Raw genomic sequence first — 14853 nt, 5'->3', positions numbered from 1 at the left:
TGTTTGAATATTTTTTATTGGTCAAGAATAAATTGTTTCAAAATTATTCGAGATTGGAATTATATCTGATATTAATATTATTATAGTGGACGATAACACTCATAAGCTAGAATCATACGATTAAGTATTGAGTCTTGTCTACCTAGTCGAACATCATTCAGACTCAATTTCATATAATTCATTAAATTGAACATCATATATAATTGAACCTAAACAGAATAAAGAGTGATATAAATTACTCCACACCACCATAAAAGTAATTTAAGAAGTTTAGTCCAACTGTAATCCAAGTTTAAAATTATTTAAGTAAAACTTGGGTCATCGGTCTTTCCTATAAAGCAATAAAGCAATTATCAAAAGACACTTTTGGATAAAATGAAATACTCTAAATCATGCTATGTTATGTGTATTAGGCTTTGAATAGTGAATTTTCGTTTCTCAATTATCTTTTTGCCTAACTATGTTTATGGTAATGGGATCCGAATCTGTTTAACAGCGGCTTCATCCAATTGCTCCGTATTTAAATTGTCCTCTCAAAGATTAACTTTGTAACTAAGCTAATTAAAAAATCTTAGTACTATAATTTTGCTAATTCATTAACCCCTTAGTTAAGTTTCCATATATTTTCCCAACTAAGTTCCAGATAAAAAGAAAGGGCTGAACTTACGCTAACCGGTTAGGTTGGATCAAATAATTACAACTTGAGTTTTTATAGTCAAATGAAAATATTATTCCAATATTTTAGTTGACCATAGTGTAACCTTAGTCTTTGAATCGTGCAATAGTGAGGTCAGTGCATTAATTAAGAAGTGAACGACAAAGGAAAAGGTGCACCGTCCACGCCTAAGTCTCATCTTTAATTTGGTAGAAGAGGTCCCCACTAATTTTGATAAGTTGTATAGTTACATCAATGTGAATTAATAATATAGTACTTTCTGGACTTTGATGTTGAGACCAAATGTTGTTAACAACTCTTTGCCGTGGCTATTGGCTAACGTGATGATGAAAAATCAGAATTTGATGTCAAGATTTAATACGTGATGAAAGAAAATTAACTCAATTAGGTGAATCAGTGTGATTATGCCTGATAATTGATTGATGGTATATTTACAAAAGACAAATCAAACGACTTTTTTAATTGTATAATAAGGTGATTTGTCAGTAATGACGTTTTTAATTAAATTTTACAGCTAGGCAGATTGTTACCAACCATAAATAGTCAGTGCTTTTGAGTGTGACAAAAGAATGCATCTTTTAATAGCAAATTTTTTAGGACTAGATCTGCCGAATAAATAAATAAAATTGAGAATCATTATTCATTTTCAGTTGTGCATATTCTCTTTCCATTTACAATCTTCACATTCATCGAAAGGAAAATGGAAAGATACTAAAGAAAATGAGCATACACTATTCATTTCCTTATCTGCACTTTGATAATTGTTTATGTAACATGTAGAGAAACTGAGCAGAATTCTAACTGTTGACACTACGAACAACATCCTGCTTTTATCGAACCCGACTTAAAAACAGCAATTGCCCAGCGGATTTATTAGCATTAATGCCAAAAACTCTCCTGCAAATCGAATGCAGACCAACCAGCAGCTAGTTCGACTGTTTAGGGGCGAAACATCTGATACAAATCATGAAGCCCGTGTACTAAATGGTAGACTGTGGCTATGGCAGTAACCTGGAGGGCGATTGGCCCGAGCTTTGCCGAATAATACATGGCTTGGTAGACGCTCTCATTGGCCAAACACATTGGTCCCACTTTCAGAGTAAGGAAAGCATAAGATAAAGGGACAGCGGTTAGGATGACAGCACTTACTCTGTTAGTGATGGAGACTGTAGAGCTCGTCTGAGGCTTATAGATGGGAAGATGGGGGGATAATGGTCGGAAGGTAGGCTTTATAGGTTCATAGACACTGTTGATTTTGGGATTTTTGGAATTGGCATGCCATTTGACTCCTTTCTCAATTGAGCTTTTCAACTCAGTCTTGAGAGCTTCCAATCCTTGTTTCTCATAATCAGACAGAGAACCGAATCCCAAGACTTCCTCAACACCATTCTTCCCTAGTTTCACCTGTGAATGTGAAGACATACACTGCCGTTACACCATCACTCAAATGACATGAATAGAGCTAAAGCATGAAGATATATATTGGATGTCTATCAATAAACATTAAGAATTTATTGCATATGGCTTCTATCAAGTTTATTTCCCTTTTCCTGTTGATCCTAAACTTGACAGCCTACTAATACAATTAAAGCTGTGAAGACAGAGACTACCGTTACACCATCACTCAAATGGCATGAATAGAGAGCTAAAGCATGAAGATATATATATCGGATGTCTATCAAAAAACATTATGAATTTATTGCATATGGCTTCTATCAAGTTTATTTCCCTTTTCTTGTTGATCCTAAAACGACAGCCTACTAATATGATCAAAGCTGCGAAGACAGAGACTACCGTTACACCATCGCTCAAATGACATGAATAGAGAGCTAAAGCATGAAGATATATACTGGATGTCTATCAAAAAACATTATGAATTTATTGCATATGGCTTCTATCAAGTTTATTTCCCATTTCTTGTTGATCCTAAAATGACAGCCTACTAATATGATCAAAGCTGTGATGATGATTCAATCTTATCATCAACAATCATTTACATCTCATGAATTGGATTACAAGCCAACAGTGCACATGCAGTGAGAAGAGTCGAAATCATATTTGTACAAAGTAATGTCACCTTGGAGGCGAAGAAAGGTAGCTCAGTCACAGTGGACTGCACGAATGCACATTCCACAACATTTGGGACCCCATTAAGACCTTTCAAGCAAGCGTCAGCAAATAAGGCCCCTGCATATCTGCATCATTAACACTGTTGTCAGACACTTCATACAATTTCTTACCATCATAAGCAGAGGCGGACCCAGGAATTTTAAACTGGGGGGGGGGGGTCCAAGTCATATAATACAAGAAAAATGAAAATAAAAAGAAAAAAGTATAAGGAAAATCAAGATTTAAAAAAATACACGTTCAGGAATCGAACCCAAGCCATGAAAAAATCAAATGATTCTATCATTGTATATGATTCCTACATTTTCCAACATAGGCAACCAATCGAACCCTCAAGATTCGTAATGCATATACTTAATCTTGAAATAGTTGGGGTTCCAGTGGCCCCCCATCCATGCATGTACGTCCGCGTCTGATCACAAGGTCGAGTTGCAAATTATAAATCCAAACTAAGAAAGCCCACACAAGGTAAGAATATCTTAGTAATAGCTACTAAAGCAATACTACTGACATCATTCATCACACAGTCATGCAGATATTGGGTTTGAAGAACTTTGCAACAGTCAAACAGCTGATAGTACAAGTAAATTATTCTCAGTCTCTATCACTTACGCCATTGAAAGTGTAGCCGATCCCTTCCCAGCCTTGGCTTCAACAACTTCAGTCCCACCATCTTGTGTTCTCTTAGTAAGAGCAGTAATTTCATCAGCTGACAGATTTGCTGAAGGTGTGGCCTATACAAAAACAGTGAGTTTTAGTAATAAACTACAATTGCAAGAATGAAATGGGAAAATAGAATTTTGAAAGTGCAGTACTTGTGAAAACAAGGGGAGAATAGTAATTCCAGCATGTCCACCAATAACAGGTACGTCGACATCTGCCAATAGGGTGTGTTTTAGACATTGGACAAATATAAATACAGATCAAATTACTAAGAAGAAGCATTTTACAGGACAAGAAATATAATGATACCAGCAACGTTGACATTGGCCTTGCCAGCATAGAATGTTCTGGCTCTAACAACATCAAGAGTTGTTACACCAAAGAGTCTCCTCTCATCATATACTCCCTTGGACTTGAAGACTTCGGCAGCAATTGGTACAGTCGAATTCACGGGGTTGCTGATCATATTGACCAGAGCCTGAAGTTTGAAAAAGAACACATAAGTTATTTTACAATCAAAACCCAATAATAGCATAGGACTCGCAAAACCACAATAACATATTAACAAATGACTATGCAAAGAGAGATAGGACATGTTACATTGGGGCAATATTTGGCAATTGCCTCAGAAAGAGATTTGACAATGCCCGCATTGATCTCGAAGAGGTCATCACGGGTCATGCCAGGCTTTCTCGGTACACCAGCTGGAATGATGACCAAATCTGAACCCTCCAAAGCTGCCCCTAGCTGATCCTCACCCGCATATCCTTTCACCTTTACATATAAAAAGCAATGACAGAAGATATGATCAACAAATCTACTAATGCAGTACAAAAGGAAGAAGAAATGTCAGAAATGAAGAACGCAAGATATCTATAATTCATACTAGTATGTAAGATATCGTCCTCATGATAATTGGAAAATGAACATTAATATATAAAAATTTAACACATAATTTTAAATTTTAATTTCTCCAGATGATATTCGAAAAATCAACTATCTACTTATTAAGGAAAAAATTAAAAGTATATAATCTACAGAAATTCAGTAGCTAGTACAATTGAGATTCAAATTAGCTGCAAATTAACAGACTAAACAACACAGAATCGACTATATATCTAAAATCCCCAAAAGAGAATTGCTTAAAACCTCAACAAATTGAAAACGAACAATTAAACGAAGAGAAATCGAAGGAGCAGAACCTCGGATCTGGTATTGATGTGGCTAACATCAGCGGCTACACCAGGCGTTCCGGCGATATCATAGAGCGAGAGGTGCGAAACCATCGGATTCAGCTTCATTAGAAGAGATAGCGGCTGACCGATCCCGCCGGCGGCGCCCAAAATCGCTACCTTCCGCTGCTGGCCCGGCGGCGAAGCGAAGGCACGGATCGACATGTACGACGCTGCGGCGCTCCTCCGCAGAGCCGATCTCAACAAGGCGGCCGTCATTGTTGATTTTGGAATTGACAGTCGGTTCTGTTATGATAGGGTGTAAATGTTTTGGTAGATATAAAACCTGAGTATATTATAGGTCTCATTCTATTATTTTAATTACTCCACTAATCTAATTTCACTTTTACTGTAAATAAAATAATTTCTTTAAATAATTCATTTAATTCACGATTAAGTCTTTTTAATCCGCATTCTTTCATGTAGAATTAGTAATTACTGGAGGAACGAGTGTTTAGGAAAATGGGATTTCTTTAACAGAGATATGGAGTGAGTCAAGAGTGACAAGACAAAATATCGATCAAAATTTATGTTTCAATAATGACTTTGGCTTTGAGAGAGAGATTATAAAAAAGTACTACAATAAATATAGTATTTGGGTGGTAAGTTTTTCGTGCTAAAAATGAATATTGTGTGACACTATATCCTAATCCTAAACATACCCAATTATAATAAGATAAAATTCTGATTGATAAAATGATAACACAAAGTTCGGATTTTGGAACGTGAAGAATGGATCCATAAAACAGATCCCTTTTGTAAGAACTAAGTGCACAAATTCATTAATTCTGGATTAATCATAAAATGCTTCACTTTTAATTAAAAGAATGAGAATTCGAGTCATAACAGAAAAAAATAGGGAATTATGACTGATCTTCTCTAAAAAAAATTACTAACAATCACACTCCCTCTGTATACAATTAAGTGTCTCAAAATTTCTTTTTCGTTTGTTCTCAGCTAGTGTCTAGTTTACTTTTTATTGCTTTTAGATTTAGTAATAAACCTCACATTGCACTAAGCCACTAACTCATCCCATCCACATTTTATAATAAAATAAATTTATAAAAATATAGCCACACTACACATATTTTTTCTTCAATTTTTCTTTACAATTCTTAAAACATGAATTAAGTCAACTTATGTCACTTAATTGTGGACAGAGAAGTAGTAGATTTTAAGGAAAATCCATTGGTTTCACCGATGATCACAGAGTGGTCTTCTATCTCGAAGCTCAGAGCGGCACTGGAAAGCTGCAGTTGAATTTTCCTCTCCTTCGGATCATGATTAATTGAAAAAAAAAACTTAATATATCTTCTCCGTTCCTTGTTAATTGAAGACTTATTTTTTATACGGAGATTAAGAATAATGTGTTAAACGGAAGATGAACAAAGTAAGAGAGATGAAAGAGATAATAAAGTAAGATAGATGGTTACTTTTTGTAAAAAATAGAAATGACTCAATTATCTTAGAATTTTATAAAATAGAAAAATGACTTAATTATCATGGAACGAATGAAGTAGTTAAATAGCTAAAAATAGCTTTAGTGTATCAAATTTGGTGTTACTTCGAAAGTAACTACTTCAGCTTCGACCACTCAAATTTTTAATATTCCTTTTTATTTTCATCATACGAATGACATCTTCTTCTGGAAATCTTAGTTCTTCTTAGTACGATAGTGGGAAATATCATTGCTATTACTGTATTACTTAAACAAGCATGAAACATATGCTTGCATATTAGCCCATAGGTGATAGGCCAAATTAGATACGTAATTATTGGAACAATTATAGTTATAATTCACTATTTATTCCGGATGCTAGCCAAATCTGAAAATTAGGATAATTATAGTTAAATAAAGTTTTATTATAATTGTTATTGTTATTGCACTAGAAAATGATTTCAGAACTCTATCATTGAGGATTTCTTTACTAGAACTAGTTTTCTGCGTTCATTCGTGCATTAGTGCAGAGTGAACCTTTTCGACATGGTCCATTAACACAGTTCAATTTTTTTTTAAAATTTGTAGTACAAAATATGTTCTATTGAAAAAGATCTTGACAAATGTATATAGTCAAACTGAACCTTTACTCAATAACTTAACAACAAATCCACCACTTGTTTCGTCCATTTTTGGCTATCTCACTTTCCTACAACTACAACTAGAATTCATTCGCATAATATACAAAATTTTAAATATTATAGTAGACTGGTAGTAATAATATTTTGGTAAAAATTACTCTAAAAATGTTTTTTTAATTTATATATAGATTCCAATTATAAACAGCTCCACTTAATTATTTACAATTATGTTTCATCTCTTCTTTGCCACGCACATTGATTATGTATAATTACTACCAAGGGAGTATGTATTTATTTCAAGTTTAATTAGAAATAAGTGTCAAATTACAAATATTGTATTTCGTTTTATTTTTAAATAATAGACACACCAACTGGTCAGTGTATTTGAACTTTGCAATATAACTATATAAATATTTAAAATTAATTCATGAATAGGCCAGATTAATTTTTATGCATGGTGGGTCATGCTCTCTTCCTCTACCATAGAACATATGAAGAGAGTGTTGAACCTTTGGAATCTTTTGAACCTTTTGAACCTTTTCGACTGACCTTCTCCTTTTACACTCAAAGCTTTGCAGAAATAAAATAAATCATCACATTTGAAATTTCCCACACCTTCAAAAAAATAAAAACTCTGACAATGAAATCTTACATTGTTAACAAAGTTGTTATCCTATATCCAATATACAGATAGAGGGTTGAGTTATTAATCAAAGAGGGGAAATCATTACTAATTATCTTTAAAATAAAGGGTCAGTAGCAATACTCCTAATACTATTATGTAATTTTTTAAAATATTAGTATTTTTTTCATAAACTCTAATGTTGGTATATACTCCCTCCATCCCCAAATAATAGTCCTTCTTTTCCATTTTAGCCATTTCCACAGAATTAGTTCACTTTCATTTTTTATAAGTTTTTCTACAAATTCATAATATTATAACAATTCAAAGTTCGTGGAAATATTATGACGCTAGCGCTAATAACCCAAAACAGAAAAACAGCAAAATCACTCTGTAACTCTCAAAAATGAACCTTTTGAAATGAAATAAATCATCCATTTGAAATTTCCCAACCTTCAACAAAACAAAAACTCTGAAAATGAAATGTTACACTGTTGACAAAGTTGTTAATCCTATATCCAATTTATAGATAGTCATAGAGGGTAGAGTTATTTAAGAAATACTAGTAGTAAATATGGAATTATTATTAATTATCTTTCAAATAAAAGGTTATTAGCAATAAGCCTAATATTATGCAATTTTATAAAACATTAATTTTTTTTCATAAACTCTAAAGTTGGTATATACTCCCTCCATCCCCAAATAATAATCTTTCTTTTCCATTTTTATCATTCCTACAAATTGAAACCACTTTAATTTTTTATAAGTGTTTCCTACCAATTCATAATTACATGAAATTAGGGCTAATAAACCTAAAATAGTAAAACAGCAAAATCTCTCTATAACTCTCAAAAATGAACCTTTTGAACCTTTTCTAAAAGACCAGCTATTCTGCATTCTCAATACATCGCCACTTCCTTAAATGTTGAATTCCTTACACATCTTATTTAAAATAAAATAAACAATACTCTTATCATATTGTAAATTTCCAAATCAACAACTTATAAATAGATAGAAACATCAAAATCTAAAACTCAAACACAATAAATATTCTTCCCTTCCTCCGCCCCCCCCTCTCTGTCTCTCTGTCTCTCTCTCTCTCTATAACACACACACAATGCCGCGAAACGCAGGAAACACCGCACCAGCGACGACGTCGTTCCGAATACTCTCCGGCTTCTTCGTCTCCCATCCCGGCCACTTCGCCGCCGCATTTCTCGCCGCACAATGCTACATCTCCGATCACCCCAGCCCGCACTTGAGCGAGCTCACCACCGCCGCGATCCTCATTCTCCAAGCCTTCCTCCAGCTCAAATACCAGTGGATTCACGATCCCAGCCAGTCCCCGTTCTCCACGCATCCAATCGCGATGCGCGTCGCCGTCGCCACCTCCGCCCTGCACTACCTCGCCTGCGCCGCTGCGCTCAGTTTCCCCCCTCTCCGCCGCCTCGCGCACCATCTGATCGTCTCCTCCGGCTACGCGGCGGTCGCATCTCTGTTGTCGGTTTTCCTCCCGGATTCCGCCGCCCTATGCGTCTACGTAGTTTTCGGATTGCTCTCGGCAGCTGAATTGCTGCTTTGGATGCGCCGGAAACTGATCGAGGAGGAGGAGGAGGAGGCAGGGGTTTGGATTCGGAGTTGGCGGATTCGCAGTTTCTTCAACAATTTGTATGGAGATTTTGGGGGTTTAGGGCAGAGGATAAGGAGATTGCCAATTTGAAATTAAGAATTGAACGCAAACGATTTTTGGCATTGGAGACAACTTGCTGCTGTATTCTTATTCTGAATAGAGTATAGACAATAGTGTACGTGCTGTTAGAGCATTCATTATAATTGGCGAGCGACCGGCTAGCCGATACCCGGCGCTAGACGGTTCGCTGGCCGAACCATTGCAACCGGCGAGTGTGGAATCGGCGAGAATTTTGGCGAGCGCAGGCCGATGTTCTTGCCGCCATTGTAGTCTGGCGATCGGCCAGCGCAATTTTTTATTTTTATTTTTTAAATTTTCAAAACACTATATATACGCGATTTTCACGTCATTTTCATTCGCACCACTTGTTTTGACAAGTTTTCTCTCTCTTATTAATTTCTGTACAAGAGCAACAACGCGAAATGAGTGATGCGAGTGGTAGTAGTGGTAGTAGTGATAAGGAGTATGAACGGCAAATGGACAAAGCACTGGAGGCCTATACGGAGGGTGAGATAGACCAGCTGCTACATAGGGCTATGCAGCCGGCGGTACCTCGACCTCCACCCGTTGTCCACCGCCGAGCAGTGATTCCTCGGGATCACGTAGCTGCACATCAACGGTTATATGACGACTACTTCGCTCCGGAGCCGCGGTTTAACGTCAACCTGTTCAGGCGGCGTTTTAGGATGCACATGGAGCTGTTTATGTGTTTAATTCCACATTTTGTGTTTAATTCCGTAAATTTAGTTGTTTTTTAAATAGTGTTGATGATGTGGTTAGCTTATGGCTAGCCTATTGCTTGTCCAGTTGCTTGTCCTGATGATGTGGCAGGAGAAATTTTAGTGCTGGATGATGTGGCAGGAGAAGAAATAGGGTAGTCTATGGCTGACCTATTTACCATTGTGGATGCTCTTACGCTGATATGCAATCTATAAATTTGTGAGACATTTCATTAAAATATTAAAATGATGGGACAAAATCCAATATTTGTTAGCAATTGACACTACAAAATTAAAAATACAACTATCACACATATTGGTGCTCAGGAAACACTAAATTGGTTTGATCATCCATGTTGTCTGCATATCCTCTTGAAAGTTGTAAGACACTACAAAGATTTAGGACAAAAACATGTAAGGTTTGATCAATACTTTCCAAATATGGTACGAGTATTTGACAATTTCTCCACTTGCTATAATTATGTAACAATTATATAAATTGATAGTTGATACACAAAAGAAAACAATCACTCACCACTAAAACTACTTACAACATCTTTGAGGCTAGGGCTGGCAAAACATACCGAAATACCGCACTTACCATACCGAAAAAATACCAAAAATATCGAATTTTCCGTATACCGCACTTTTCGGTACGGTATGATACCTTACCGGTAGATTAAGGTACGGTAAAGGTATGGATTTTGCATATACCGCAGTATACCGCATCATACCGCAATTACGGTATGTACTGCAAAATTACGGTATATACCGTAATTTTGCGGTATATACCGTTAATAAATATATTTTTTTAATATATATATTGTGAATCTAACTGGAATTGAAAACGACTAAAAAAAGAACACAAGAATTTAGGGAAAGAATTTCTTATTCAATTTCTGGAAGAATACAAAACGAGAGAGATGATTTTTGGTGAATGAGTATTCCACAAGCTAAGACTTACTCTATTAATCAGCTAGATACAAATGGACGGTAGTGATTAAAACATCTAACTAATTACCATCCAACGGCTCAGGATAGCCCAAAGCAGTCTTCATATCAAACCCTCTAACTTGCACATCTTGAGCTTGATTTAGCTCAACACAGCTGCTGTAATCAATCATCATAACAGACTCCACCTTGATTGATCAAACCTTACTCCGTCTTCAGCTTACAAACACTCACCAATTTCTTGCACAGCTCAAACTTGTCTTTAAGCAATGGCTTTGTCAGCATATCTGCTGGATTGTCATCTGTGTGCACCTTGAACACTTTCACTTCACCCATTTCTATCCCTTCTCTGATGAAGTGCAAACGAACATCCATATTTTTACTTCGTTCATGGTATACCTTGTGCTTTGCTAAACACAATGCGTTGTTGTTATCACAACCAATTGATATAGCTCCCTGCTCGAAACCAAAGTCAGCAGCTATACCTTTCAACCAATAACTTTCCTTCACTGCTGTAGTTAAAGCCATAAATTCAGCTTCTGTAGTTGATAGTGCAACTACACTTTGGAGACTTGACTTCCAGCTAATAGCTGCTCCAAACATTGTGAAGATGTATCCAGATTGTGATCTTCGATTGTCAATGTTTCCTGCAAAATCAGAATCACAAAAACCAACTATTACATCACCCATGTACTCATCATCACCCCTGAACAATATGCCAAAATCCCCAGCCCCTTTCAAGTATCTCATCAACCATTTGAGTGCACTCCAGTGCTCCCTTCCATGATTAGCCATGAATCTGCTGATCACACTAATTGACTGAGCTACATCTGGCCTTGTTGAGATCATAGCATACATTATGCTCCCAACTATATTCGCATAAGGAATCCTCTGCATTTCGGCAGCTTCAGCCTCTGACTTTGGCCTCTGCTCTATTGACAACTTGAAGTGTTGGGCTAACGGAGTTGCTGTCTCCTTAGCATTCTCCATCTTAAACCTCTTCAAAACTCTAGATACATAGTCATGTTGAGTCAGCCAGATCAGCTTCCTCTGCCTGTCTCTAACAATGATCATTCCTAGAATTCTTTTAGCTGGACCCAAGTCTTTCATATCAAAAGCAGCCTTTAAATCATCTTTAACTGATTGAAGTTCTTTCTTGCAGGCTCCAGCAAGTAACATATCATCTACATACAGTAGAAGATAAGCAACAGGCACCCCATTCTTCCTCTTAATATACACACATTCATCATACAAAGACTTCTCAAAACCACAACTAACCATGTGATTATCAAATTTCTTGTGCCACTGTCTGCTTGCCTGCTTTAATCCATAAATGCCCCTCTTGAGCAAACAAACTTTTCCTTCATTTTCCGGGCTGACAAAACCCTCAGGCTGAGCCATGTAAATTGTTTCCTCCAGCTCACCATGCAAGAAGGCGGTCTTAACATCAAGTTGTTCCATTTCCCAGTCCTTTTTAGCAACAACAACAAGTAATATTCGAATTGAAGTATGTTTCACAGCTGGAGAAAATACCTCATTGAAATCCACACCTTGCTCCTGTGTGAAGCCTCTAGCAACTAGTCTAGCCTTGAATCTGATATGATCACCCTCTACTGCTGATTCAATCTTCTTCTTGAAGATCCATTTACAACTCACAATCTTTCTGCCTTCCACCCTTTCAACTAGTATCCAAGTTCCATTCTTAAGAAGAGATTCTATCTCCTCCACCATAGCTAGCATCCACTTATCTGCTTCCTTGGACTGTATTGCTTCTCTGTAGGAAGCTGGTTCACCATACTCCACCTCCTCAGCAACACAGAGAGCATAGAAAAGCATTTCTGAGTCAGAGTATCTTGAGGGTGGCTTCACATTTTTCCTCCTCACCCTATCTCTAGCAAGTTGATAATTTTCTAGACTTTCTGTACTAGCAGCTGGATGACTATAATCAGAATTATTCCCATGATCTTCACTGAATTCTTGATCCTTATTAGGATCTTCAACATCAGGTGGTGCACCCTCAGGCTCCACCTCAAAATCAGTAGTCAATCTTCCTTGATCATCTTTAGTATTTTTCTGCAAAAATGGCATTTCATTCTCCCAAAAACCACATCTCTGCTGATGATGATCTTGACATTCCCAGGCTCTACACACCATAGCCTGTATCCTTTTACTCCAGACTGATAACCGAGCATCACACATCTTTGTGCTCTAGCCTCTAATTTTCCTTGCCTGATGTGAGCAAAGGTTCTACAGCCAAATATCCTTAATCTGGAATAATCTCCAAGTGTTCCATGCCATCTGAAGTCAGGTATATCACCATCTATGCTTGAAGCTGGGCACATATTCAGCAATTTAACAGCTGTGGAAGCAGCTTCAGCCCAAAACTTCCTCTCTATACCAGCTGAGAGTAGCAGACACCTAACCCTTTCAATAATGGTTCTATTTGCCCTCTCTGCCACACCATTTTGTTGTGGATTCATGGGGACAGTTTTGTGCCTCTTAATGCCCTTACTCCTACAATATTCATCAAACTCCCTTGACAGATATTCCAACCCATTATCAGTGCGAAGACACTTCAACACCTTTTCCTTCTCTAGCTCAACCTCAGAACACCAATCTGAAAACTTCTTGAAAGCCTCTGATTTCTCTTTGAGTATATAAATCCACATTTTTCTAGAGTAGTCATCTATAATCGTCATATAGTATCTGCCTCCACCTATGGAGTTTACTTGAGCAGGACCCCAAAGGTCACTATGTGCATAGTCTAGTGGCTGGGTGGATAGATGTTTACCTTTAGGGAAGGACAACTTCTTTGAGATTCCAAGAACACACTCTTCACATTTGAGCTGCTCCTTATTCAATTCTGCCTGCATGATTCCCTTTTTCACAAGCTCTCTGACACTGCCCTCTGCAGGGTGGCCCAATCTCATGTGCCATAACTTCACATCCTCTATCACTGAGTTTGCTTCAGCATCAGGTACTTGCACTTCTGCCAGCAGATAATACAAACTTCCCCTCCTTTCAGCCACCATAACTTCCTTTCCACCCTTACTGACCACCATTCTTCCTTCAGTAGATGAGAATACACAGCCCTTTCTTTCAAGAAGCCCAAGGGAAATCAAGTTCCTCTTAACTTGAGGAATATATCTTACATCACTTAAAATTCTGATGCAGCCATCACTCATTCTCAGCTTCACAGAGCCAATGCCTTTCACATGGCATACTTGATTGTTGCCCAAAATTACTGTCCCAGAACTTTCACTCAGATCTTGAAACCACATCAAGTTAGAGCTCATGTGGAAACTGTAGCCTGAATCCATGATCCAGCTCCCACCAATTCCACTTTCCATCACATTCAGAATCTGATGCTCTTGACTCTCTTCTGGGCAATCTGTGGCGTTCACCATCTTCTCACCAGCCTGTGCCTGTTTTTTTTCCAAGCATAGCAGTCCTTTTTCAAGTGACCGGGCTTCTTGCACCAATGGCAAGAACGAGTCTCTTTTTGATCATGTTGAACACTCTTGGATGTCTCCTGATCTTTCTTGAATGGTTTCTTGAACTTATGTTTCTTCACATTGAGGCTCTTTGCAACAGATGAACTAGCCTCATTTCCCATCCTCCCTTTGTGGATTTCTTTAGCTCGAATTGCTGTCTGAACCTCCACAAAAGTGATGGCCTTGTCTCTCCCATACAAAATCGCATCTCGCAGTTGATCAAAAGATTTAGGAAGAGCATTTAATAACAAAATTGCCTTATCCTCATCTCCTTTAGCCACATCAATATTCTCAAGATCATCTATGGTTTTGCTAAAATCTTCCAGTTGTTCTAACACCCCTTTATTCTCCAAGAACTTATAGGAATACAACCTTCACTTCATATACAACCGATTAGCCAAAGATTTCGTGAGATAAAGATCCTCTAACCTGGCCAAGATTCCTCTAACCTTCACCTCCCGTAGAACTTTATCGGCGAGGCACAATACAATCGTGTTGTGAGCTTTGGCCTCGATCTCGGCTTGCTTCAACACAGCCTTCTCATCGAGAACCCCTTTTTCATTCTGATCTTTCTGTTTCGTTTCCAAAGCCGATGCGAGC

The 14853-nt window shown here is 37.4% G+C and overlaps 1 protein-coding gene across 1 annotated transcript; it reads right to left on the bottom strand.

Annotated features, from left to right (window-relative positions):
- Nucleotides 1-1282: 1282 nt before the first annotated feature.
- On the bottom strand, nucleotides 1283-4970 carry LOC125200973 (malate dehydrogenase 1, mitochondrial-like). The gene is made up of 7 exons (XM_048098826.2): nucleotides 4669-4970; nucleotides 4067-4240; nucleotides 3776-3944; nucleotides 3619-3680; nucleotides 3416-3537; nucleotides 2754-2871; nucleotides 1283-2080 (listed from the first exon to the last, which is right to left on the bottom strand). The coding sequence occupies exons 1-7, from the start codon at nucleotides 4915-4917 to the stop codon at nucleotides 1616-1618; spliced, it is 1359 nt and encodes a 452-aa protein (XP_047954783.1). The 5' UTR covers nucleotides 4918-4970; the 3' UTR covers nucleotides 1283-1615.
- Nucleotides 4971-14853: the final 9883 nt, after the last annotated feature.

This window comes from Salvia hispanica, chromosome 2 (genome assembly GCF_029641045.1).
Source record: "Salvia hispanica isolate PSC_SH4W2 chromosome 2, Shi_PSC_v1, whole genome shotgun sequence".
In the NCBI taxonomy this organism is placed as follows: domain Eukaryota; kingdom Viridiplantae; phylum Streptophyta; class Magnoliopsida; order Lamiales; family Lamiaceae; genus Salvia; species Salvia hispanica.
This window is presented reverse-complemented; position numbering and strand designations above follow the sequence as displayed.

Excerpts from the sequence above, each read along its gene's own strand:
- LOC125200973 (XM_048098826.2), bottom strand. The coding sequence starts at position 4,917 with ATGACGGCCGCCTTGTTGAGATCGGCTCTGCGGAGGAGCGCCGCAGCG. Across the intron at positions 3,945-4,066 it reads TTGCCAAATATTGCCCCAAT|GCTCTGGTCAATATGATCAG; the intron begins GTAACATGTCCT and ends TTCAAACTTCAG. Across the intron at positions 2,081-2,753 it reads TACCTTTCTTCGCCTCCAAG|GTGAAACTAGGGAAGAATGG; the intron begins GTGACATTACTT and ends TCACATTCACAG.